This window comes from Sphaerodactylus townsendi, linkage group LG01, assembly GCF_021028975.2.
Source record: "Sphaerodactylus townsendi isolate TG3544 linkage group LG01, MPM_Stown_v2.3, whole genome shotgun sequence".
Taxonomy (NCBI): Eukaryota; Metazoa; Chordata; class Lepidosauria; order Squamata; family Sphaerodactylidae; genus Sphaerodactylus; species Sphaerodactylus townsendi.
The window spans coordinates 44,126,322-44,152,947 of record NC_059425.1 but is presented as its reverse complement, the minus strand read 5'-3'; the positions used below and the strand labels follow the sequence as shown (position 1 = coordinate 44,152,947).

At 43.9% G+C, this 26,626-nt stretch overlaps 1 protein-coding gene across 1 annotated transcript in view; it reads left to right on the top strand.

Moving 5' to 3' along the window:
* The window catches only part of ABHD12 (abhydrolase domain containing 12, lysophospholipase), a 58,428-nt gene extending 38,614 nt beyond the window's left edge, over window positions 1-19,814 (top strand). The window contains exons 8-13 of the mRNA XM_048519620.1: window positions 6,398-6,435; window positions 7,604-7,683; window positions 9,100-9,182; window positions 11,291-11,369; window positions 15,705-15,832; window positions 18,921-19,814. Of these exons, the coding sequence (XP_048375577.1) occupies window positions 6,398-6,435; window positions 7,604-7,683; window positions 9,100-9,182; window positions 11,291-11,369; window positions 15,705-15,832; window positions 18,921-18,963 (451 nt within the window). The 3' untranslated portion in view covers window positions 18,964-19,814. The remainder of the gene's footprint in view (window positions 1-6,397; window positions 6,436-7,603; window positions 7,684-9,099; window positions 9,183-11,290; window positions 11,370-15,704; window positions 15,833-18,920) is intronic.
* Window positions 19,815-26,626: the final 6,812 nt, after the last annotated feature.

Below are 26,626 nucleotides of genomic sequence, written 5' to 3'. Positions count from 1 at the left end.
AAGCCTTCAGATTCCAGATGGCACTAGGCCGGCCTTTGGAATAGCACAAGGGACTAATGCATAGTGTGGGGATGATGGTGTAATGCCAAAGGACAATCACTGCAGACTTTTTGTTAGATAGCACCAAATTTTATGTGGTTTGCTACAGCACATTTTTGTCTATACTTTTTTGAAAAGATCTGCCAGAATCTGTTCTACATGATGAGTTACTATAGGCTAGATTTTGACAGTTCTTAAAATTCCATGTGCATTGGAAATTAGGCAAAATTAGACAAACCTTATCTCTTTTTGGGATAGAAGTGAACTAGACATTAGGAAGCAAATTTATATTCAAATAAAGTTTTAGTAGAGATAACCCCAGCTATCCTAGATGTTTTTGTGTTTTGCTAACATTCTTTTTACAAGATACATACACAACAAATTACAACCTGTTCTAAATTTGTTTAATTATCATGGCTTTCAAGAACTGTAGGGGATATGTTTCTCTGTGAAGTAGTTCTCCGTAGCCTCAGAACAATAGGTTATCAGAACTCTAAAGCTGATTTTGTTCCTGGTCACTTGGATATACGGTAGTGGCCATTTATGCACTTGCATTCTGCTTCACAGCCAGCTTCCCTTCCCTTTGCTGTAGACCTTCCTTTATGCATTGTTTTTTGTCCTCACCGAAATCACTGAGAGGCAGAGCAGAGAAGCTACGTGGTCTCTAAATGCTGGCAAAATGTGGTTTTGCTTTTCTTCCTGCCTTCCTCAGCTCACCCAGCAGCAGTTTTTTTCTGCACTTCTGGCCACACTTGCGAACAATCAGAAGGGCGTTGGGGTTTTGTGTGTGTGTGTGTGTTTTAAACATTGCAGGTCTAACATTGGAGCAAATGACTGGTCTGTTGAGCTATCAGATGCCAGAAAAAAAGGATGAGGAGGCAGCCTCCAAAATGGGCTCTTCTGGCCATCATTTCTAACAATCAGAAGGGCATTGGGGTTTTTTTGGTGTAGTGTTTTTTACTCGTTATGTCTAACTTTAGAACAAAGGATTGATTTATTGAGTTATTGGACTCCTGAAAAAGAGGGGGGATTTTGCAGAAAAACAAGGTATGGAGGATTTAAACTTCTGTACCTGTTGGACTGGCAGGAATGCTTTAGATAAGAAGAGAAGGATCCTTTGAAAATGTAGTAGTGCAGGCAAAAGGACTCTGCTCCTCCCCTATTATCTGTGTGATTTAGTGTGTTCCCACTGGGTGGAGCTCTCGGTTTCAGTTTCTTGTTCTCCATTAGCTAATGCTGATGGTTGTAAGGTGATTGTAAAAGGTGCCTTCTTAAAAGCTGTTATTATGGACAAGTGTATGTCTGCTGAATGGACCTGAGAATTATGTGAGTACTGCAGCCCAGTCTCTTGTGTAAACAGAAAACCACAGAAAAATCTCACTTTGAAGCAAACACCCTCGAGGCAAGCAGTTTGTGCACAAACACCCATAATTTCTTCTGTTTCAGGTGTTCTGGGACATGGTTTGCAAGCTGGTTAACCACAAGCCTACCAATGACTTGCTAGCTGCCCAAGGGAAGCTCTGCCTGTCCTGTCACTGCCTAAAAACTGGCCACTTCTGCCTGTTCTGTCACTGCCTAAAAACTAAAAACCTCTTTCCCCTCTCCATTCCCCTCCCATTCCACTAGGGTGGGTGTGCCATGACCAAATGATGGTTCCCTTTCATTCTCCCTCCCTACCCTTCACCTCAGGCTGGGTGGGCCACAACTAGATGACAGGTACCCTCCCCCCTTTTCCCCAGGCCGGGTGGGCCTCAACCAGATGATGGGGCCCCTCCCACTCTCTCCCCTTTCCCCAGGGTGGGTGGACCCTCTCCTCCTCACTCCTTTTCCTGGCTGGTTCTAGTTGACAGGGGTGTGCCTTAGCTACATCTGGTATTGGGGGCAGAGTCTTTCACCTTTTAACCCTGAACCACTGATTCTAGAACTGTTTGACTGGGGAGTAGCTTGGGACATTTTTATTTTATTTATGAAATTTATAACCCTCATACCTGCATCTCTGCAGGTGGCTTACGCAGGTTAAAAACAAAAAAATCCACAATAAAGCATCAACAATAAAGTATAACAATTAAAACAACAATTAAAATAACATTAAAATAACCCCAACCCACATTCCACACACACACACACCCCAACCAGCAGCTGGAGAGGGAGTTTCCAAGGAGGCTAATCAAATGCTTGGGCAAAGAGGAAAGTCTGCTAATGAAGAAACTCTTGTTTAGGATGAGCAACCCTTTATTGCTTCCAACCAACCTTTAATGGAAGTGATCCTGCAGTATTTAAATGAGTGATCCTGCAGTATCTTTTCATCCCTAGGGTGATAATGCCTGGAGTTGTGGGACCTGTATGAGCAAAAAACTGAACACCTTATTTGGGCTACAGTGAAACAAGGGAATTGGGAGAAATGTGGCTTTTTATCCATGTAAGTCCCACAACTCCAGGCATCCTCCAGGTCAAAAGAAACTGATGGGAGAAGGAGAAATATGGGGAAATCTACATGTGTTGTACTGGGAGGGGATTTGATGCCAGCTACACAACTATCTAAACTGAATGAGTCTTGAGAGTATTTTTGGGTGTGCATTGAAAGCTGCATTTTGGTGATTTGAGGGGGGTGGCAAGTGAGTTGTTGGGCACCACCAAAACATGTTTGCCATGGAGGACCATTTAAAAGTCTATCCACTGAATTAAGCCACAGTCCCCTCCCACAGTTGTCCTTCTCCTCTTCTCCCTCCTAGTTGTGCCACACAAGCGACACAACAGACGTCATCCTTTTGTACCTCTCTGGCGACCAGGTAGTCCAGTAGTTACAGTTAGTTGCCCCAAAGTCTTTCCCCTCGTCTGCATCCAACAACAGCTATTGAGATCAGGCAGTAAAGGGTAATAAGAGGGGAACCAGCAACGTTTCGTTTACAGCTGTTCAGAGCAGGGAGGAGAGGAGGGGGCCTCGGAGAGGTTTGGGGAGTGTGGCAGTTGGAGATGTCTCCACTTACGCCAACCCTGGAATGTAGAACTGCCCTTCTTTCTGTGTGATGAGGCTGGCATAGTGGTGGGGATGAGGAATCAGGGCCACCCCACTGAGGCAGCAGGGCAAAGAGGGCAGATAACCACACTGCTACCAAGTGAAGGGGCTAGGCACAGGAGAGAGGCACCAGGTAGTCCAAATGCACAGACAGTTGAGCTTTCGGCATACAGAAAATGGTTCTCTACTTCTCTCTCTCTCCTCCTGCCTTCTGTTGAGCTCTGTCCACTCCCTGGAATTACTGTAGCATAAAACATGCTGGACAAAAGTGTCTGATGTAATTTTTTTTATCACTTGGTGCCTGTCAGGAATCATAGTGGGAAGGGAAAGAAACAAGGAGCACCAGGAAACTTTAGTGGGGTGGAGCCTCACACCAGGCACATTGAGCATCACTGCTCTAGGGCAGAGGAATTCTTCAGCTGCAGAACAACCATCCAGGATGCCCCTTGTCACCTGAGCTTAATCTGCAGGTAGTAACTCCAAGATGGTGCTTTTTATTGGTTTGCAAATCTAGTTCCAGTCCAGTGGAGCTCAAAAAAGAATAGGGAGCCTGGGCAGATGCTTGGTGTGTAGTGGATTTTTTATGGCACCTTGTTCCTAACAAGGCCCCCATGTGTTTTTAGCAGCCAAAATCTAATCATAAAGGGCAGCCCAACTGTTAGCACATTATATGTCTGTCCTCCATTCAAAGATAACCTCAGTTCAAACTAGTCAGGCTTTACTCAGTGTTTCTAGATTGACCAGTTCTACAAGATGTCTACAAAATAACGTGTCATATAGACAGCAAAATGCCTTAGGGAGAACAGCACAGGGATTTGGAGGTAGCGTTCTCAATTTAATTGTTTTTTTTTAAAAAAAACCAACAAGTTAGCAGTGGACCATTATGGGGTTTTGAGTATATTCATCTGACAGTTGTGGAAGATGTTTCTGTTGAGTACAAAACAAGATTTTAATATACTTACATTATTTAAGGTATTTCCCTTTAATGTTTATTGTATTCCTTCCTGGTCTGTACTTCTTCCTTGCACTGGAATGGGAGTGTTCCCGAATCTTTCCCAGTGAACTCAGATTCAAATACAGTGAATCTATTTGTTCCATGGTGCATATGTGCTTTTGAACCAATCGACAGCATGGTTCACCTGGAATGCTGCCAAACACACTAATGTATCCAAACAGAAGAGCTTTATTTGCGGTCAAAGCAGTTCAGGCAGCCTGAGGCTGTTGGTTGTTTTTGCATAAGAATTGGAGTGGTTGCAGAAGAGCAAAACAGGAAAATCCTACGTGAACTGAAGCACAGAAATTAAATATTGGGGAGGGAAAAGACTTTTCAGGTTTGATTTAGATGTTACTTTATATCAAGATAGATTGGGTTCCTTGTTCTATCAAACAAAATGAGAAAAAGTGATGCTTTTTTGTTATTTTCTCTTTAAGGGCAAAAAGGAAAAACTGCAAATTTTGAAATGTTTAAGAGTTTCTCTTGAGTCTGAAATAAAGGACAAATGGTGTGGTGAATACAGAGCTTAAAAGTGTTGTTCCGTTTAAATTGCAGTTCAAATATTTACCTTCTTGAAGACAATGGGTTGAATCCAGACAGTTTTTACCCTCAACCTTGGCCGGTTCCCCTTCCAGCTGCAGTCCCAGTTCCACATTGCAGGTCCCATGACCCCCTTTTTGGTGATCAGAGACTCCCTCCTTCCTTCTTCACCAGCAGAAAAGCTGGTTAGATCCAATCCATTACCTTAAATCTTAGCGTTCTTTTAAATAGAGTCTAAGAAGCACTAGATAACAAATAACAGATTAGAGTCCCAAAACTGCTCTTCGACATGTAGAAAGCATTTTTCACTGCCAGGAGGACTGTTTTTACTCTTCACGCTTAGAGCATCATGCAAGAAAAGTGAAATGACATCCTGAGAGTTTTGCTTGTACAGTAGGCTGTGCAGCCATTTTCACAAGCTGAAGAACAGCTGTGAGCCTGATGTATTACAATGGTGCATAAACTCTTGTGAAATAATTTGTAGAACAGCTCTAGCAGCTGCTTTCCTTGGTTCATGGTTCTTTAATCCTACCTACCTATTTGTCTGTCGGTTAACATTCGGAAATATTAATTCTTCATGTCAGTATTTTTCCCAAGGCTAAGATTATTAGACTAAAATATAGAACTTAAATTGCACAACAGCGGTGACAGCTTGCTATAGGATTAGGTGGATTGCTGTCCCCTAGCAATACCTGGCCTTTTGGCTGCAATCCTGTGCACTCCCAGGGGCGGGATTCCACCTCAAGGAGAAGGTCAGCCGCCACTAATGAAGTGAGGCCACCCCTATCACTCTGCCATACTCTAGACCAGGGGTAGGGAACCTGCGGCTCGAGAGCCGCATGCGGCTCTTCTGCCCTTGCACTGCGGCTCCACGAGCCGAGCCGCCAGGGCCCTATCCCCTTGCCTGGCCCTGCAAGCAGTAGGGCAGGACACCAATTGCCTGCTGTCAAGCAGCGCAGCGGGTTTCCTCTCTCGCCTCACTCTGTTCGAAAGGCTGGTGTGCTTTCTCCTTAGTGGCCGGTGAGGCCGAGCCACCGGCTAAGCATCTCCTGCCTCCGCCTCTGCAGGCAGCAGGGCGAAGCGCACCAACTGCCCGCAGTCGGCTGGGCTGGGCGCCGCGGGCTTCCCCTCTCATTTGCTCTGGCCGAAAGGGTAGGGTGGGCCGAGCCGCTGGCTTTCATTCCTGCCCTCACCTGCAGGCAGCAGGGCGGGCACACCAATTGCCCGGCTTCCCCTCTCGCCCGCCCCGTTGGAGCGACGAGGCCGAGCCGCTGGCCCCATCCTTGCCCGCCCTGCAGGTAGCAGGGCGGACGCATCCATGCGCTTCTCAGAATGAGCGGGTAAAAAAACTCAATATATACAGTGTTATCTTTATTTTAAATGTCAAAAATTATTTGCGGCTCCAAGTGTTTTCTTTTCCCGTGGAAAACAGGTCCAAATGGCTCTGAGTGTTAAAGGTTCCCTACCCCTGCTCTAGACCAGCACCAGTGCGCTCTGAGCACCAAACTGGAATCTCTTGGTTAAATGTCAATTTTTAAAAATGTATTAATTTTCCTAAGACTTTTATATCCCTAACATAAGTAAACGGTTGAGACCCAAGATGATAACTGCACAAGAGTATGCTCTCTTAAATAACTAAAGAGGCCAGGCCCATCTTGAATTCCACCTCTGTTGGAAGTAAATCTCACTGTGCGAAGCCAAACTTAGCTCTTATTCTTACTCAGGATTGGAATGTCAAATCATTTAAGGGTAGATGTTCTAACTCTTAATAATGATTAACTCTAGGTTTATGCTTTCTGTCTTTTTAGAGTTGCAACCAACCTAGTAAGGCGTCTCTGCGAAAGAGGTAAAACATTTGTTTTGCAGGATCAGAATATTTCATATTGCAACCTTTATTCTGTCTTTCAAGGCAGTAGTAAGAGTTTGCAGTGTTATTTCTTCATTTTAAAAATTGTAATCCCCCCCCCAAGAGATATTATCAGCGCCATATAGTTCAGTGGTGGTGGGGGGGGAGAAGTGCTACGGCAGTCAGAGGCAGCAGGGTGAGGGTGTGCCTCACCACCTCCAAAGGGGCTTTGGCTGCACAGAGAACCTTGAACTCCCTTCCATCAACCAAATTGCTCCATTGCTGATAATGGCTTAGGCTGCACTTTCTTGCAGCATAAGTCTGAAGGTCTGGGCTAGACCCCCAGGAAGACCTTGCCCTCTTGTTTGTCAGCATCCAACTGGACACTAGCATTGTTCCATGGTGATTCCAACTTCCAGCGGCTGGCCACCAGTGTCTCTGCCCCCTCCATCGGCAGAGGTGCCCCTTGTGTTGGCAAAGGGTGCAAATGCATCAACACAGCCCTCTGCTGCTCCCTGTGACCATTCACACACACACACACCCATTAGGGTTGGGCTGCTCCTGTATTAGGCTGCTAGATCTTTTAAGCTATATGGAGTAAACCTATAGAGAGTGGTGAAATGCTCAGAAGCTTTCAAGATAACTGAGAAAGTGCTGTCACTTTTGTGTCAGGTCCTGACAAGATGATCCAACTTTAGTAGCAACTAAATATACTAAATCAAATCTGAATGACTGGATATACAGTTTTATTGTGCTCTATTGCAAAAACCTGGTGGTAGACTAAATCCCATTGATAACAGTTGGGCAACTTTGTATTTCTGATCCCTAAAATGTGGTCCATTGCATACTTTTGTTCATTCACTATGTAGGGATCAGAAAGACAAAGTCACTTTCTCACTGAGACTCAAGATGGATTCTGCAACGAATATCAATGAGATATCTAATACACAGTGGGCTACAATTCAGTTTCTCCTAAAGTGAAGGTCTGCCCTGTTTGCAAATGATTGTGTAGGTCTGGTTTCTTACTGAGTTGTGTAAATGTCATTGACTTTGGGGGCAATGCACCAAGCACTACTGGTTTGAAACCCTGAGCCATTTTAGTGGGCCTGGCACAGAGGCCGCTGTCTGCCATGGGCAGCATTATAATCTGCTTAATTTTGTTTTTCAGAAACTCCTCCAGATGCTCTTATACTGGAATCTCCTTTTACAAATATACGTGAGGAGGCAAGAAGCCATCCCTTTTCAGTGGCAAGTAGAGATTTGTATGCTAGAACTTTTGTCTTCCACATCTGACATATATGAGTAACTCATATGCACATGCTACACCAAGAATTCTAGTGTATCTGAAGTTGTTGGCCCATGAGCAATCTGTTGAACAAGACTTTTGAAATGTTGCATTTTCCAGATCTGTGTAGTGTTCTTTTCCTCTATAATGTTTGCCAGTCCTCATTTTCAAGGGATGCCATTTATTAGGAACATTCTGCAAAATAATTGATGTCCACTATTTCGGGGCAAGATGCCGGGGGGAGGGGGCATCTTGCCCCGAGCGCATGCTGGTCCGGGGGCGTGTCAGGGCATGGCAGGAGCGCAGTGCACACATGTGCCCTGGGCACAGATCCCCTCGCTACATCTCTGTCAACAGAGTTTGCTGTAATTTCAGGGGTGTGTGTGCTTACTCACAATTCCAAATTAGTTTTGCATTTTAAACCACAAAGGAACATAGAGTAAAAAATGGTTGGGGTAAAGGTGGTGATCTTGAGGAATCTTTTCACTCTGTAGAGAAGTATACTTCATATGCATCCTTGTTTTAAAATCATCCATAAATCATCCAGACTTGTCCAATAATGAATCAGTACTTTGAACGCAGAATTCTTATTTATTGATTACAAGTGTGGAAAAGCTGTTGACTTATGGTGTCAGAACTGGATGCATTAAAACAGGCAAATCATTATATCCCCTGCAATGGACAGGTTACACTCACATCCCCCTCCCTACTCTCCCCTTGAGCAGGAAGGTACACTTACACACTTCCACACATTCTTCAGACAGTGAGAACCTGGCAAGAAATAGACACCCATTACCATACCCCACTTCCCAGCTGCAGAACCTTTACCAGGAAAGATGAGATGCAGACTGGTACAGGCTAGATCAGGCCTGTAGCTTCAGAAATCCAGCTCATGCCGCCAGCATGGCCAATTGGCCATGCTGACAGGGGCTGATGGGAATTGTAGTTCATGAACTACTGACTTTATTGCAGTCTCGCCAGCATGGCCAATTGGCCATGCTGACAGGGGCTGATGGGAATTGTAGTTCATGAACATCTGGAGAGCCGCAGATTGCAGACCCCTGGGCTAGATGAAATGCAAACAATTCTCAAGGCTGCTCTGTGAGCACTCTGTAGAAAGAAATATGGCAGGACCCTGGCTAAGTCATTAGAGGGTCATGACAATGAGTATAACAGGAAAGAAAAAATTAGATTACATCTATAAAACAGCCCGCTCAAAGCAAGTAGTCTTGTGGAAATGTTGCTGGCAGTGCATCTTCCTTTTGAATTGTGTGTGGTTGCTGCTCATGTTTAATTAGATTTTATTTAGGTATATAATATGACTCTTTCTCTAAATAATTATACCCACCACTCACATACCTGTTAATGTTTTTCTTCAGATATATAGGTACTTTCCAGGATTTGATTGGTTTTTCCTTGACCCGATCACCTCTAGTGGAATTAAATTTGCAAATGATGAAAAGTAAGTTGATACTCTGCCCCTTGACCCCCTCCCCCCAGTTCTCTATGTGAGGAGTTAGAATTTATGCCTAGGGAGTATACACAAAATGGGCCATTTGCCTATGTGTCCTGAAATGCACTTGGCCTTTGCTAGTTGGTGTACAAAGAAGAAAGAGGTTTGTGGCAGAGAAATCCCAGGAAAGCTAATATTTCTTCTTTTTGCCAGGAAAAAGCCTAGCAAGGAAACTACTAACCATTTATCTTGCCAAGATCATTATGAAAACAATAAAATTCCCAGATAGTTGCATCTTCTCTCATGCCAACCCATATCACATGATCGGAGTTCCCAACCTTTGTGAGCCTGTGGGCTCTTCTGGAATTTTGAGTCCGAATGGTATGCACAACTACAAAATTTCTGCCACAGGAGGCAGAGCCAAACATACAAAGACAGAAAATAGGAAGAGGAAGAATGCATACAGAAGATACCAGCAGGGAGAGGGGCAGTAACACATGCATGTTTAAACATATGGAATACAATGACCAATAGGGGAAAGGGAAGCTAAATACTGGGGGAGTATTGGGAAAGAGTGGTCTTGTAGTGCTCCCAAGCACCTCACAGTTGATCCATTAGTTCTGTTTACAGGGTCCTTTTCCAGTGAGTGATGGGGAGGATCCAAGGGGGGAAAGCCCTTTATTTGAAGAAGGCAACCAGTCGCTAGTTCTTCCTTCATAATGACCCTGCTTACTTTGCTGAAGCATGGCATGAGTGCCCACATTGGGGAACCTCATCATGTGATACGGTCATTCAGGCTTCTCCCTTCTGCCTGGATAGATGTGGTTAAATATATTCCAACTTGGGCATGGCTTTTGTGACTTTTCTTTGCCTATTTTTCACTGCCTTATCTGCCAAAACATATAGGTACTTACCAGTGAGAAATGAATTTTGGAGTTGCGATGTTTTCTCCTTGATGCTTGTGGATATAGATGTGTCAGTTATTTCTGGAGTAAGATATAACCCCCTTCTATATTACTGGGTCGAGAAAACTTGCTTGTGTGTCTTTTCACAGAGGGAATCACTTCTGTGCATTCTGCCTCAGTACATTTTAGCCTTAGGGAGTTGTGGGATACTGTTTTCAACAAAACGCAAAGCCAAAAGAAAAGGCAAGGAATGTATTCCATTCTGCAAGGCTAGTGCTTGATGGTACACAAATTATTTGGGGGATAAACTGTTGAAGAAAATGCCCTGCTTCCTGTGTAGATGATTATATGATCAACCATGAGCGTAGAAGAACTCTAGAGGACACACAAGGCATGCCCATACAATTGGGCCCTTGTCAGTGGCATAATGGAAATGTTGCCACGCCCCCCCCCCCCCCCAGCACTTCTTTTATTTTCCTTCATATAATTCAATGGTAGCTGTTCTCTTGCACTGGAGGAAAATGAGAGCCAGAGGAATGGATCAATCATTAAACTTGTTAAGTAGCCTGAAAGACAGGGTTAAACTGTCTTTAAAGTAACTGATAATCAGCACTGCAATTATGTAATGGATCTGATGATGTGTTTATAGTGAGACTTGAGGGTGTTTGCTCCTCTTGCTTGGTTGCTTGCTATAATTACGTCACCCGTCTTCTTCAAATGGTCACTCAGGACTGACTGAGCAGTATTTCTGGGCTTCGTAAGACAATCTTTCCTCTTCAGAGTCTTCTGTTTACAAGTGCAGGAAGTGCCACTTCTCATCATTTGGAACAAACACAAATAGGTGATCTGCTTGCTTGCTTTCTTCCTCCTGCTGTTCTGGCTCTGTGTTTAGAGCTCAGCTTTTTTATAAATTACTTAAAAGTCTGGGTTTTTTCAAGTTAAGTGAAAGGTCGTCATTTGTTTTAGCAGTGTAATCCCGCTTCAGACGCCTGGCAAAGGCCAGAAATAAATCCAAGTTTGTCACAGTGCCAGAATGCAAATGTTGCAAATTGTGCTTACACTGGAGACACTTGGGTTTAAGAGGTTCTCTGTTTCTGCTCCATCCATGATGGCTGGAGAACATAGGCTCGGTCTCATTTCAGGCAATATGTTGATTGTGTTAGCAGATCTCAATAAGTAATGCAAACAATATTTGCTGTGGTTTTTTGACAGTGTGAAGCATATTTCATGCTCTCTGCTTATTCTTCATGCTGAAGATGATCCAGTTGTGCCGTTTCATCTTGGAAAGAAGGTACTTTACAAGTTCCCCATGCCTACCCACCTGAATGAACTAGGAAAGGACTCATTATAGGGATAGGGCTGCATGAAAATCAACATCTGTGTGCCAGATTACATATAATCCTGGACTTAACACAGCCCTGATACCTTTGGTTCATGGGGGGAAACTCCTGAAGGCACAATTCAGTGCAATTCCTTTCATCATGCTGCTTAAAGCAGTAGAAGAGTAGTAGGCAAGGAAAGTGCTGAGTACCTGTTTTCACTGCTCACCCACTTCTCTGAAAATGGCTCCTTTTTCAAGAGCGGCTCTTCCTTGCAGGTTTCAGAGTTTGGTTTATATCTGTTTGCATGTGGGAAATACAGTTTAGCCTTGGGCCAGGGATAGCACCATGGACAGGGTCTGGTTTTAATCAGTTTTTCTCTTTCTCTTTTTCTGTCTCTTGTTTTTATTACCCCTCACCAGGACTTTACATATAACTTAATGGCCCTGAAGCATCTCTTGCCTTTTGTCCTGTTACTGCCTAAGTGCATACAGGGCCTTTGCACTAGTACAGTGATGGCGAACCTATGGCACGGGTGCCAGAGGTGGCACTCGGAGGCCTCTCTGTGGGCACGCACACATAGAGTTCGTCATGTGGGGGGGGGGGCGGAAAATCACACACACACACACACACCCCACACACATCTAGGCTGGCCTGGGCCACTGAGCACGACGGTGAGCAGGGAGGACTTGGCTGGCGAGCCTGGTGCCTGTGCTCTGGGTGGCTGCTGCCCGGGGGGGGGGGGGGCAGAGGAGGCAATGATGCCAGAGAGGCACAAAGCAGTGCGCGCAGGACTTGCTGGAGGCTAGAGCAGGCTGGCCCCTGCTCGAGCGGGTGGGGCGGAGGAAGAGGGAGCCAACTGTTTTTTTCTAAACTAAAACCTCAGCATTCAGGTTAAATTGCCGGGTTGGCACTTTGCGATAAATAAGTGGGGTTTGGGTTGCAATTTGGGCACTCGGTCTCAAAAAGGTTCGCCATCACTGCACTAGTACAAAGTTAATGGGAATGAAATGGGTGTAATCTGTTGCACAGGGAATGAGGCAAAAGCAAAAATGAAGTTCTGTGTATATTTACTCCAAGTTTTAAAAACTCTGTGCAAATTATTCTGAAGCAACTCCTTCCTAGTTCTATACTAGGAATTGGTTAAATATATCACAATGATGGAGGCTACTGACCTGATATAGTTCTACAGAAGGAGGGAGGCAGAAAGATAAGCAGCCTGGAAGCACAGGTACATGGTTCAGAAGGACTTGAACATTTACTTCAAGGGGCACGCTCAATGTGGGCATTCACACAGAACTGTAAAGTGATCGCGATTGTCTCTTGCAGGGTTGATAAAAATCAATGATTTTTTGAAGATTAAAATAAGATTTTTTAAAAAAACAATGCTTTTTGAAAAATGATCTATCTAAAGATAGTTTAAATAGTTTTCTATTTAAGAGACATTATAATCCAAAGGCTATTCATAATGAAATGAGGATTTGTTTTTTAATTATGTAGCATGAGACTACATAATGCAGTGTTTAAAATTTTGGAAAATTAATTCTATGAATCCATTCTGTGAATCCATTGCTCTTCCAGGGGTTCTGTAAAATTATTTATGGCAGTTTTTCCATCTAGAAGATATTATCACAGATGGTTGATTTTGCAGTTCTCACAACTGTGAATTTGTGTCTGCAAAGAAGAAGTGCCTTGGGTTCACTGCAAAAATGTTATAAAATAAGCATTCAGAGTTGAGAAAAAGACCTTAATGCCGATGTTCCTTTGCAAATCTATGTACACAGAATTCCCTTACTTTATGTGCTAAGCTGCAAGAAGTTCTCTCATTGTTTGGAGTGAAATAGATCTACACTAGGAGCTGAATGTGAGGAGGGAGAGGCAAGCACTAAAAATGGCAGTGAAACCTTTCGAACAAAATACTCCGCAAGTCTTGGGATCTTTGTGTGTATAGCCTGAGATTTATCATATTATTCTATCCCTGGAAAAGAAAATGGTTATGGCAGCAGGCCATAAAAGAGACCCAGTTAGGGAATATTTTAATGAAGTTGCTCTGCGTTTGGGTGAGACAGGCACGCATGCAAAATCCAAACACCCCAACAAAGAAATGCAAAGCCTGGTGACTCGAATTAAATTGGAGATAGTTCACCTCACAATAATGTCGTGATTATCTACCTGTGAATCTCTACTAGTATAACCAAATCAATAATTTTTGATAGAACTGTAAAACTCATCCAAAAAGTAGCTAACCTGAAAATGAAACCTTTTGTCTCGTAAATATTAAAATTATACCAGCAAAAAATGAGTCCTTATGTAGAAGACCATGATTTAAATCTAGTCTTAATTAAGTCAATGATTTAAATTGATCTGATTTAAGTCATACTTGCCCTGATCTCTTGCTAGAAGGCTTCTCACTTGATTTGAAGTTGGACAGCCTGGAACAGAAAAGGGCTACTCATTTTTCTTCTGAAAGGAAGGATGAGATGGGCCTTTTCCCTTGGAGAATAGGGAGCGTTGCAGGGACTTGCCCATTCAAGAGGCCCATCTTACACAAAGTTATGCATGCAGGTCATGATTAATTGCAGGCTTTTATATGTTCATTCTGACATGATTTTAACAGAGTTTCCTGTTCCGACAGTGACATAGGTATTGGTTTTTTATGGGGGGAGGGTTCAGGGGCGAGGCCCTGCCCCCACCCACTCCTGGGGGTGTGGCCACGCCTCTCCAAGCCACGCCCATGGCCTCAGTGCTTATAAAAAGCAGCTCTCCAAGGCAAGGGATGGCAGACTCCTGTGACCTGCTCCCCCCCACCGGCTGGGCTCCCCAGCTGGCAGCTGGCAGTCCCTTCTCTCTCCCCTCCAGGCAGTGGGATAGCTAGGGAAAATGGAGCCCTGTGCAAAATCTGAGGTTTGTGCACCCCCACCCCCACCCACTATGGGTGGCTGCTGTGACACTGGAATCCACCCCCAAACATCATCACTTTCAACGGTGTTTAAATTAGGGAGCCCAGATTCTCCTTTTAAATCCATTTTAAAGGGAGAATCTGGGGTCCACAGTAAAAATAACATTGAAAGTGATGGTGTTTTGGGGTGGATTCTCCCCCACCCTGAAACAGCATCACTTTCAATGTTTGAACTGAGGACCTCAGATTCTCACTTTAAATCCATGCCGAAGGGGGTGGATTTAAAAAGAGAATCTGGGGAAATTTGGGGGGTGCCTGCTGTCAGGGGTACAATTGTTAAGCTAGCAGCACCAAACTTTCAGGGTATCTCTAGGAGACTCTCCTGATGATACCACCCAGGTTTGGTGAAGTTTGTTTTGAGGGTCCAAAGTTATGGACTCTCAAAAGTGTAGCCCCATCTCCTATTAGCCCCCATTGGAAACAATGGGGGATGGAGGCACACCCTTTGGGAGTAACTTTGGACCCCCTGAACCAACCTTCACTAAACCTGGGTGGTATCAGCAGCAGACTATCCTGATGATACCACCTAGGTTTGGTGAAGTTTGATTTAGGAGGTCCAAAGATATGGACCTTCAAAAAGGTAGCCCCATCTACTATTAGCTCCCATTGGAAACAATGGGGGATGGGGGCACCACTTTTGGGGGTCCATTACTTTGGACCCCCTGAACGAAACTTCACCAAACATGGCTGATATCATCAGGAGTGTCACCTGAAGATAGCCTGAAATTTTGGTGCTGTTAGCCTAAAACCTGCTCCCGCTGCAGGCCAAAACCTAAAAACCACTTTAAAATGCAAAAACCAACCGGGGGGGGGGGGGGGGCTTCAGACATGCAATGTGGGGGTTGATCTCGAGAACTTACCTACATCCCTGTCCAACAATAATCAATTGTCTTTTTTATAGCAGACTAGTTTGCTGAATCCTTGACGCTTGGGGCATTTTTGTCTTTATTAGTATTCAATAAATTGAAATTATTTTAATTCTAGAAATTGTGACTGTGGATTGGGTTCCTTGTAATCCATAACTGTTCATCAGCTGAGCAGGAGGAAGTTGTATGTTTTTACTATTTACTAGCTGGTTCCAGTTATGAGAATAGTGGTCAAAGGATGGCTAAAGAATATTAACTGATACTGACTGTCTTATGAGCCCTTGTGGTCAAAGTAGTAATATTGTAGCACTATTGTTTCTGGTAAAGGGAGAAACTAGTATGGCTTAAATTGTTACTTAATTAACTAAATCAAAGATACTTGTAGCAACAAACAATTTATTTGTATAGGAGTTCTGATTACTTAGGCAACCTCTCTGTGTTTCCTGGACTTACGTTTGCTTTTTATCCCATTTTTTTTACAGCTCTACAGCATTGCTGCCCCATCTCGGAGTTTCCGTGATCACAAAGTGCAGTTCATTCCATTTCACACAGACCTAGGGTACAGACATAAATATATCTACAAGAGCCCAGAACTACCTCGAATATTACGGTAATTAAAAGGTTCTCTCTTAATACTGGAGCTCTTAGATGCTGATCATAAAATCTCAGTATCACACACATCACTGAGGACTTGTGCTCACACTGCATTTAGAGATGGGGAAGTGTTCTGTTTTCACTGGAGTTTGAACTGGAATCACAACTTTGGAAAGGAAGGGTCTGTTTCCAGAATGGATCCAATAATAACTGCTTTCTGGCAAATCTGTCCAAGTTTGAGTGCTGAAAAGAGAGGATTGTACATTCTCCTTCTCTCCCCTGGTACATGTGATGCTTTGAGAGTTGAAGGGCTACTGAAAAAAAAAAAGGGTTCTGACTCATACCATGTCCTGGGTGGTGAAGAGTCTAAAACAGCTAGGTGACTATACTGGACACACACATTGCCATCTGTCAACTTCTAGTATAAGCAGGTCTGTGGATCGTTATTCAACTTTTCTCTTTGTCTGGGAATTTCTTCAATGAGAAGAGAGAGTAAAACAAATCCAAAAAACAGGGGCGTAGCTAGGGAAAATGTAGCCCAGGACGAAATCTGAGTTTTGCGCCCCCCCCTCCCCCCGTATGGGCAGCTGCCCTCCACCACTACTACCAGTGAATGATTTTTTTGCACCAGGTCATCTCAAAGTCACCATCACATTATAGAACATGTTTTTGGCGTGCTTGGTGGCTTGTAGGGCCTTCTGCAAGGATTTTTCTCCTGTACAAGAGCTTGCAAGAAAGTCTCCAGCTCTCTTACAGGAGGAAAATCCTTGCAGAAGGCCCTGCTGGCTATGGAGCGCGCCAAACACCCCCAGAGCAGCCGAGGGGAGGAAGAGAGTCGCCCAGGCCACCCCCTGCCCTCCCAAACAGCAGGTCGCCGCCCCACCCCATCAAGACTTGGCTGGGGCTGCCCTCGGCTGCTCTGGGGATGTTTTTGGCGCTCTCCAGGGCCGGCAGGGCCTTCTGCAAGGATTTTTCTCCTGTACAAGAGCTTGCAAGAAAGTCTCCAGCTCTCTTACAGGAGAAAAATCCTTGCAGAAGGCCCTGCCGGCCACGGAGCGCACCAAACACCCCCAGAGCAGTCGAGGGGAGGAAGAGAGTCATCCAGGCCACCCCCAGCCCTACCAAACAGCGGGTCGCCGCCACCCCTGCCCGCCCGGCCAGATCCAAGGCCAGGCTGGCTGCCTGCCAGCCAGTGCCTGCTGCTTACCTGACCTGTTGTTTGTCTTCAGGCTCCGGCAGGCAGGCGCTTGGGGGCTGCTAATATCTCACGGAAGTGGAAAGGGCTCCCTTTAGGGCAGCCTTTCCATTGCTCCTCTGCTAGCCATTTGCTAGCCACCAGGTCACATGTGGTGCCTGTCCAATCTGTGGGCCCGCCCCCTCGAACTCCCCGCCCTTCAGGCAGCCTCAGCATGCCCACAAGGAGGCCTGCTTGGGCTGCACGTCCGCCCCAGCAAGGTCAGGCATGCCCAGCAGCCCAGCCACAACCGGCAGCCAGCAGCAGCCGCCGCCGCCCCCCAGATGACCTGGCAGGAGCCCGCCCAGGGCGGGCCGCCCCAGATGTCCCCGTTGGAGCTACTCCAGTGCTAAAAAATCTCCTGTCTCCATCTCACATGATGAGAGAGATAAAGCTGTAGCATAGTTCCCATTCCCCCTCAAAGAGGTAGCCCTCAAAGAGGTAGCCCCCATTACCTATTAGAAACAATGAGGGCACTCCCTTTTGGGGGGGTCCACAAAATTGGACCCCATAAACCCTTTACCAAACTTGGGTGGTATCATCAGGAGAGTCGCCTGGTGCAATTTTAGTGCCACTAGCCTAAAAATGCACTCACTACAGGCTGAAAACCTAAAAAACACCTAAAATACAAAAAAAGTTAAGATGGACCCAAATTATTTGGGATATCTGAATATATTCGGGTATACCAAATATGGCATTCAGCTTATTCGGGTATACAGATAATTTTGTACCCAAATAAAGTCAAATCCAAATTTTACCGAATATTTTCGGTATTTCTCAACCCTAGTTTGAAACCCGGCTTCCCAGTCCAAATGCATTACTAGAGACCACAGTAAGTATTGTGAGCCCATCTTAGAAAGTGGGATGTCACCCTGTATGTAAGAGAATGCAAGTATAAAGACTCCCAATTGATGCCAGTGTCTGAAAATACAGGACAGGAAAGGTCATGTGTGAGCACAATGGATGAAGATGAAGGATCAGTGTGTTCGGCTCTGTGGCAAAATGAACTTGCTTTGCCTAGCAGGCTCTCTGCACTCTCCCAGGGGTTGCCAACTTTTCCTGGAGAGGGCTAGCTTTCTCTCTGGGTAAACCACTGCCACCAACTGATCATTTGAGAACTGCCCACTGGGGAAGATCAGGATTCTCCAGCTTCCTTTCCAACCATGAGGCCTCTGCCTCAGTTTCCCCTTGGTTCCCCTCTCCTGGGTTCCACAGGGTAGATTGGAGATCCTTGAGGAAAAGCTGCTCAGCCTTCCTCTCTCTCCTCCTACTTAGATAGCACAATCGAGACAGTGGGGCATTCGTGGTACAGAGAACTGTTCTCCACATCTAAGGTTTTAAAAGTATTTATTAAAAATAGAAGTCAGTTATCTTTTAGCAGGGCACCAGATTGAGCAAGGGTTTTCAAAGCAAAGGCAATATAAACGCAAATCCCCTGCTCCTATCTCTTAACATACCCTAACCAAGAGTTGTTGAACATAGGGTAGGCATGTAAAACTTAGAAGGTTGCAATTCTCAAAGAGTTCACATTACCTGACTGAGCACATGGTCCAAAAATGGCTGCACCCTTCACAGTCAAAGCAAGAGGTCTGCTCCCCAGCAGAAGGAAAGAGAGAAGAAACCTCACCTGTCCCAGCAGTTTATCAGATCCCAGACCCACCCTCCTTTGACCTGGTCAGGCTGGGTCAAGATATCTTTTCCCCCTAGGTCAGGTAGCACTTCCTGATGTTCCTCTGGAATGTCTAAGTCCTCCAAATCTATGATACCTGATGGGAGGACGGGAGGAAAAAACAGAAATGGGGGGGAGGAGCCATTTCTCCACAGGCTCTCTAAAAACTGCTGACGCTTTCCTCTTTTTTCTTGTTCTTAGAGAATTCCTGGGAAAAATTGAACATGAGCATCATCGTCACTGAGGAAATACCTGCATGATAGAGTTAAAATTGTGTCACTTTAAAAAATTGCCACTTTTAAAAAACCCAGGCGTGGGATAAGTCTCAGATTCTTGCTTCAGTCCTATTGCATACCCTTGGACACCCAGCCCTTGGAACAGTTAAGTATGAAGAAAAGGAGAATATAGTTAGCTTTTTTTCAGTTTTTACTTTAAAGAACAAGGACAAGACAACCAAACGCATCTGAATAATTCAAGCACAAGAAAGACATGGCAACTTTTGTGAAAGTTGTGAACTTTCCTAAAAAGGTGTGAGGTACTGTACACTTCTTCAGATGAAGAAACCTTTGGGAATGCAAATGAAGTGTGATTTATCTACAAGAATATAACGCTTAATCTTTCAGTGGTGCACCTATCGAACCTATATTACAGACTCTTTCAGTAGAATTTAGTTCTGTGAATTTTTTTTTGTTTATGTTGTGGAAGCATTGAATTGAAGAATTCCTGAAAAAATAATTGTTTAAAATGAGGCAACTATTTGAAAGGGATAATTTGTGAGGAAGTATTCCTTTCTCCACTGCCTTGGTTTCAAACTTTCAAAGTTCCTTCCCTATTTTCATAGTAAAATTCTTAATTGTACCTCATAAGCAGACACATCCTTTTAGAGATTGCTTCCCCTCATCTCTGAACTGTTTTTGTTAGATGCACAAGTTTTTGTTAGATGCACTGTCATGTAAAATGCATTGATTCCAAATTATGGAGTCAGTTATTTTGAAGGACCCTTTCTTTCTTTCTTTCTTTCTTTCTTTCTTTCTTTCTTTCTTTCTTTCTTTCTTTCTTTCTTTCTTTCTTTCTTTCTTTCTTTCTTTCTTTCTTTCTTTTCTTTTCTTTTCTTTTCTTTTCTTTTCTTTCTTTCTTTCTTTCTTTCTTTCTTTCTTTCTTTCTTTCTTTCTTTCTTTCTTTCTTTCTTTCTTTCTTTCTTTCTTTCTTTCTTTCTTTCTTTCTTTTCTTGCAAAGAGAAGGATTTTTTTAAGCCCAAGTATAGATGGTAAGAGAACTCATTTTTCCACTGTGGTGAAGATGTCTTCCAGTCTCTTCTAATCAGAGACACACATAAGCACTTTGGGAGTGAGAAAATTGATATCCATCCTTAGTAATCATGTGTTTTTTTGCTCATAAATATATATGTACCATTTGCTAAAAATACTCAGGTGCATTATAGATGATCAGAATTTCTCAGTTATTCTAAATACAAGAAATTCAACATAAAAAGAAAACCTAGCTTGGGATGTCTTGTGTTTTTCATCGGGAATACACAGGTTTTCTCCTTCAATACACTTTGAACAATGCAAATACTAACACAATTAAACAAAAATTGCATGAAGCCCTCAACTTTATCCAAACCAACCAAAGGTACTGAAAACTAAACACTTTCTACAAATAAGCCTTATTCTTGTTCCTTAAAACTGTATAATTTCTGCTTAAAGGTTGAACATAGGCTTTGTTTTTGTCTTTTTATTATTTAAGAACTGAAGATATATGAAGACTTCCTGACTAGCCTTGAATGTTCTCCTCCATTGGCACAGGTCAGGCACAAAGAAAGGCTCCACCTAGTTCAGAAAGCCATCTTTGCAGTCCTCAAAGTTATAATTACTGATCAACACTGAATCTACTTTTCATGTTCCCTACAATGATTTGCCTTGGCCAGATTTCTCACATATTTCACAAAATTGATCATGGGTCACTTTTATTGGGACTGTTGGAGTCCATTTTAGATACTTGGGAAAATGGATACCTTTGTGGCTAGAGTCACTGGGCAGGTGGCAATATCTGTAACTTCCAGCTTTTCCAATGCATTACACGTTTACCAAATTTTTTAAAAGCGAACAATACATTTGCCCATGTAAATTGGAAAGTTCTAGCTCACTTAATGTTGTGTAGAAGTAGCTAAAGATGATGCAAAGCTGGTCTTGAATCACCTGCCATGTGACTTTCAGGCTCCCATAGTTCTACCATCCTCTTCTCTTCCACACCTGCCACAAGGGTATAATACTTTGGGGGCAGTGTAATACAGAAGTAACCAAAGGCATTACGCTACAGCAATGGCATAGTGGTTAAGAGCACGTGCATTCTAATCTGGAGGAACCGGGTTTGATTCCCCGCTCTATCACTTGAGCTGTGGAGGCTTATCTGGGGAATTCAGATTAGCCTGTACACTCCCAACACACGCCAGCTGGGTGACCTTGGGCTAATCACAGCTTTTCGGAGCTCTCTCAGCCCCATCCACCTCACAGGGTGTTTGTTGTGAGGGGGGAAGGGAAAGGAGATCATAAGCCCCTTTGAGACTCCTACAGGAGAGAAAGGGAGCATATAGATCCAAACTCTTCTTCTACAAACGGCTTCTGCCTGCAGCTGAAGTGACAAAAACTTGTAGGACAAGTGTCCAAAAAAAGTAATGCAGACTCTAAAACCAGATAACTTTTCTGGTGTTATAAACTTTTCAAGAACATTCAATTATTGACATCTGTTAACATCAACCAAATACTAGTAAGAACATTCTCTAACAAGAGTATCAAGCTAGCCAATCATCCGGATAAAAATCTGGCCTCATGATTACTTCTATGGCTCATGGCTTCTGTGAAATGAATAGTCATAGACTATTCTGCTTATCTTGGACTTCTTAATTACTTGCTCCTGTGAGCTGCTGTCTGTATCTGTTAAATATGAGCTGAACATTCCTCTGTTCAAGGACATTTGCCAGAAGCTACAGGAATGTCAGCGGATTGCAGTTTGAAATGCTAACTAGGGATCAGGCTACAAGAGTTATGTGAGCATTGCTGTAAATATTATTGATGATGGTTTTTCATTCTTGTCAGTTTCACAGAATGGTTTTTCTGGCCCCTGAAATTCACCAAGGGGACCTGCATTTGATATAAACATTTTAATAATATTACATGTAAGTGCACATTAATTATGGAGCTTCTTTGTTATGTTTCAATGTGTCAGGTGTTATTGGTTTATGACTCATTTGTGCATTTAATTTCATTTCATAGAAGCCATGAGCCATAAAAGTAATCACAAGGTTGGATTTTTATCCAGATGCCCAGCTAGCTCAATGGTCTTGTTGGAGAATGTTCTTACTAGTATTTGACTGATGTTAACAGATGTCAATAATTGAATGTTCTTGAAAAATTTAAATTCCTTGTATGATATTCACTCAATATAACACCAGAGAAGTTACCTGGCATTAGAGTCTGCAGTGCTCTTTTTGGACCCTGGTCCTACAATTTTGTTTCTTCAGCTGCAGGCTGGAGCCAAGCCATTTGTAGTGTAACGACTTTGGTTACACCTTCCACAAAGGCAGATGATACTCCCACCAATGCTACTTACACTGTTCTGAGTCACCATTTATGCAGACATACATGGCCGATGGTTGGGGACATTTCCATCAGAAGCAAGTAGTACTAATGAATCACAGTCATTGTAGCTGTTGGACCCAAGCAGGTGGCTGTTAATTAGCCCTAGATTCACTGTGGAATTGGCCCTGTAGTATGCCATTCCCCAAATGTACAATAACAAGCATAGTAGTCTTAGATACTTGTGTGCAGAAGTGAATTCTTCACCTAGAGGGTACTGTTCGCTAATAGCATCTGTATACTGAATACTCAGTTCCGCATGTATCAAAGTCTTACCTTACAGATTTGTTGTAATTGCAGAGCAGACAGTAGCTTGTTCTTTGCTTTGGGGTTTTCTGCTTTCGTGAAGCTGACCAAGATTTTAATTCATGAAAACCTCTGAGCTGATTGTGCCACTTAAAATTATCTCTTCCCTACCTCCTCCCCCACCCCTTCCCCCCGGCCCTGGCACTTGTTTACTTCATCGACAGGACAGAAATTCTTGACTTTTTGCTGAAACAGATAGTACATTCCGTCTTAATGCTGCTGCTGTCACCTTGGTGATTAAAGAAGTACAAACTGATGTGGAAATGTTAACTCCTCCTATGCAAAAAAGAAATTAGATTCCAAAGCATGCACCAGTGCTGTTTATTCTGACACACTCCAATTATTAAACCAGTAACATGCATTGAAATGGAGATATTTACTTAAAAGTGTGTAATTTTATTAAAACAAATGACTTCTGACTTTGTGCTGGCTTTTTTGTGTGAAGTTTTATGATCACAGGGCTCAGAAGTTATGTCCTTAGACATTTGTATTTGAGGATGCCTAGAAAAATGATGTTGGTGGGCCTGTTGTGACTTGCTCTGGAGAAGTGTAGGCACAAGTTACAAGCAGTTGTTTCCACCAACTCATTTGACCTGGAACTTGCACTTTAGGTGCCAGCCAGACAACTGTGTGGCAGATTTATTTATTCAATTTATTTGATTTAATACCCCCCCCTTCCCAGCCCAGGCCAAGCCTAACACATTTTTAACAACAATCATAAAACAATGACTTAAATAATGAATAGTTTAAAAATTTCATAAAATTCCTTGCTGGCAAGGAATCAAATCATTTGCCCACGTAAAATCTCAATTTTGCCCAGTCATATAAATCTTATTGGGCGTGAAGAGGAGTGTAAAGAGAGTTATGGGGCCAAACATAATTCACGAGGATTCATGGCAGCTTTAGCTATAGGCACATTGGAATACCTTGGTTTTGTACGTTCTGCAGAACTGCTGGATCTCTTGCAGAGCCCTGATGTCCGCTGGCAATAAGATCTACCAGTTGGGAGCCTTGACCTTAAGAACCGTGGCTCTGATGGAAGCCAGCTGTATGCACTGGGTCCGGGGATCACCAGGCGATTGCTGTTGGAGGACCAAAGGGTCCTCCATGAGGAATAAGGGGAAATGTGGTCCTGAAGGTACGATGGTCACAGACCACTCAAGGCCTTAAAGGTTAATACTGAATCCTTGAAAACAATTTGGTATTCAACTGGTAGCTAGTGCAGTTGGTAGAGGACGAGTCTTATATACGGTACTGAGCCCTTTGGGGGAGGGCGGTATAAAAGTGGAATGAATGAATAAATAAATAAATAAATACTCTTTCACTGGAGTTCCACTGAGTACTCTTATCTGCCACATTCTGTACCAATTGTAGTTCCTGGAGCAGCCTTAAGGGCAGGCCAGCATAGAGAAAGGTAGAGTAATCTAGCCTGGAGGTGACAGTCACATGGATAACTGTAACCAAGTCTGCACCCAATAGATAGGAAGCAAACTGTTTAACCTGGCAGAGATGGAAAAAAGCTGATTTGGCTGTAAATGTGGCCTGGGTCTCCATCGATAAGGATTTCAGGATCACACTCAGGCTTTGGCTGAAGAGTGTTAGAACCTCACCCTCCAGAGCTGGCAGTGGGGACCCCTAAAGGTTCCAACATATTCCGTAAAGGTTTACAGTTGTGTTCTTTGAAGGGTAATATCTAGTAGTGTATGACACAGCTGTTTTGAATGGGGTAGGGCCAAAACAGTTTTTACAGATCTGGGACCAAACAAGGGATTCAAAGTAGTGTTTCCACAGGCACATACATTTCTAGCCCTAGAGCAGGGGTCGGCAATCTTTACCACCCAAAGAGCCCTTTGGACCCATTTTCCACGGCCCCACAGATCTACCGAGCCAGAGAGGCAGCTCCACAAGGAGCTGCATCCGGTTTGGCCCCTCCACTCAACTTTCCTTCCAGCGCTGGGAGGCTGGGCCACCGGGCAGGGAAACCCCCTCCGCCCAACAGAGTAAGCAACCACCTGCTGCATGGAGCAGAGGGGGGGATGGCGGCTACGGCCTGCCAGGTGCTGCCGCCTCTCACGCTGCAGGAGGCAGCAGCACTGGGCAGGGAAACCCCTTCTGCCCGATGGAGCAGGCAGCCACCTCCTCCGTGGGGCAGAGGGGGGATGGTGGCTGTGGGGATGGCAGAGGGGGGGATGGAGGTTGCTCTGGAGGGACCCGGCCATGCCACCCTCCAACCTCCAGGCCACGCAGAGCCACAGTATAAGACTGAAAGACCCGTATGCGGCTCTGGAGCTGTGGGTTGCAGACCCCTGCCCTAGAGGGACTGACCTACCTCTCATAGCAGCTCAAAAATGTCGTTGGAATCCTGTTCTTGGGTGACAAGAGACCCTGCCCATGGAATAGGATTTGGGGGGCTGTGTGGGCTGCTCTGTGAGGGGCAGAGATCCTTGCACAGGTAGATAAGCTACAGCTGAATCTGGGTCCCATGAGCACAATACAGGAGCCCTGCTTGAGGATGGTCAGCTGGACAGTGGTCCATCTAGTCCAGCATTCTGTCTGATACACTGGTCAGCCAGTTCATCTGGAGCTCCAACAACAGAGCATACCAGTTGAGGTTTTCTGTTTATACTGCTTCCTGCCACTGGGTTTCAGAGGTTTACTGAAAGTGGGGAGAGCTGTGGTTGTCTGCAGAGACATTAGTTAAATATTATGCCTTGGATTTGGATGTGAGAAGAGATGCATCAGTGGGGTACGCAGTTCTGCCCGTGATGTTTCATTAAGGTCAGTCATAGATCCTTGTCTCACTCTTCCAACTCTCTACAGCCATGCATAATTTTATAAACCTCTAGAATGTCCCCCTAGCCTTGCTTCACAGAGAAGGTGCTAAACTCTCCAACTGTCTTCTGTATTTTATCCAGCTCTGCAATGTCTTTTTTTGAGATCCAGTGGCTGGAAATGTACACTGTATTCCAAATGAGGCTGCACCATAGATCTATACCGGGGCATTATAATATCGACCATTTTATTTTCCATCCCTTTCCTAATAATCGCCAACACAAGAGTTTGCCTTTTTCAACACTGCAACACATTAGGTTGATCCTTTCATTGAGTTATCTACTACAAGTCCTAGGCCTTTCCCCCCTGTCAGTCTCAGCAAGGTCAGACCCTGTTAGCCTATAATTAAAGCTGGATATTTTTTGTATCAATGTGCATCACATTACTTCATCTGCCACATTCTGGCCCACTCACCCAATTTGTGGAGATCCTCCTGCACCTCTTCCCAGTCATTTTGGTTTTCACTATTCTGAATAATTTTGTATTATCTGCAAACTTCACCATTTCTCTACTAGTGACTAAGCAACTTAAATAAATAACTAATATTCTTGAATAGTTCAGCTTTGCAAAGTTTGCGGAAAGAAGGGAGAGTGAAAGCCTCCTCAGACAGGCTATTCCATAAGGTAGGGGCCACAGTGGAGAAGGCACATGCATAGTTGTTGATTTTGCCCAATTGCAGGTTGGCACCTGTGGAAGACCTGCTCCAATCAGCTAAACTGTTGTGGTGAAACATAGAGGGAGAGGCAGTCTTGCAAATGTGAGGGGTCAAGGACATGAGGGGCTTTGTATGTGATAGCTAATACTGATGGGTAGCCAGTGAAGTGCCTGCATGATGGGAATAATAATTCATATGGGTCTCCAAATATATCAAAGCAATAATGATGGGAAGGGGCTGTTCCAGGTGTTGCAGCTGATTACCTGAAATAATGAGAGGCAGGCTGGGATAGCTTTTTGGTGCCACATAACTGATAATGATTAAGGTCATGGTAACAAAGGGGAAATCAGTTCTCAGCTTCACATTTTCAGAAATCACTCCAGCAGTTCAAAAGGAATACTTTCATACAAATATATTGTACATTTTGTAAATGAATGAAACATCCCAACAAGTTGTTTTTCTGGAAAGATTCATCTAAA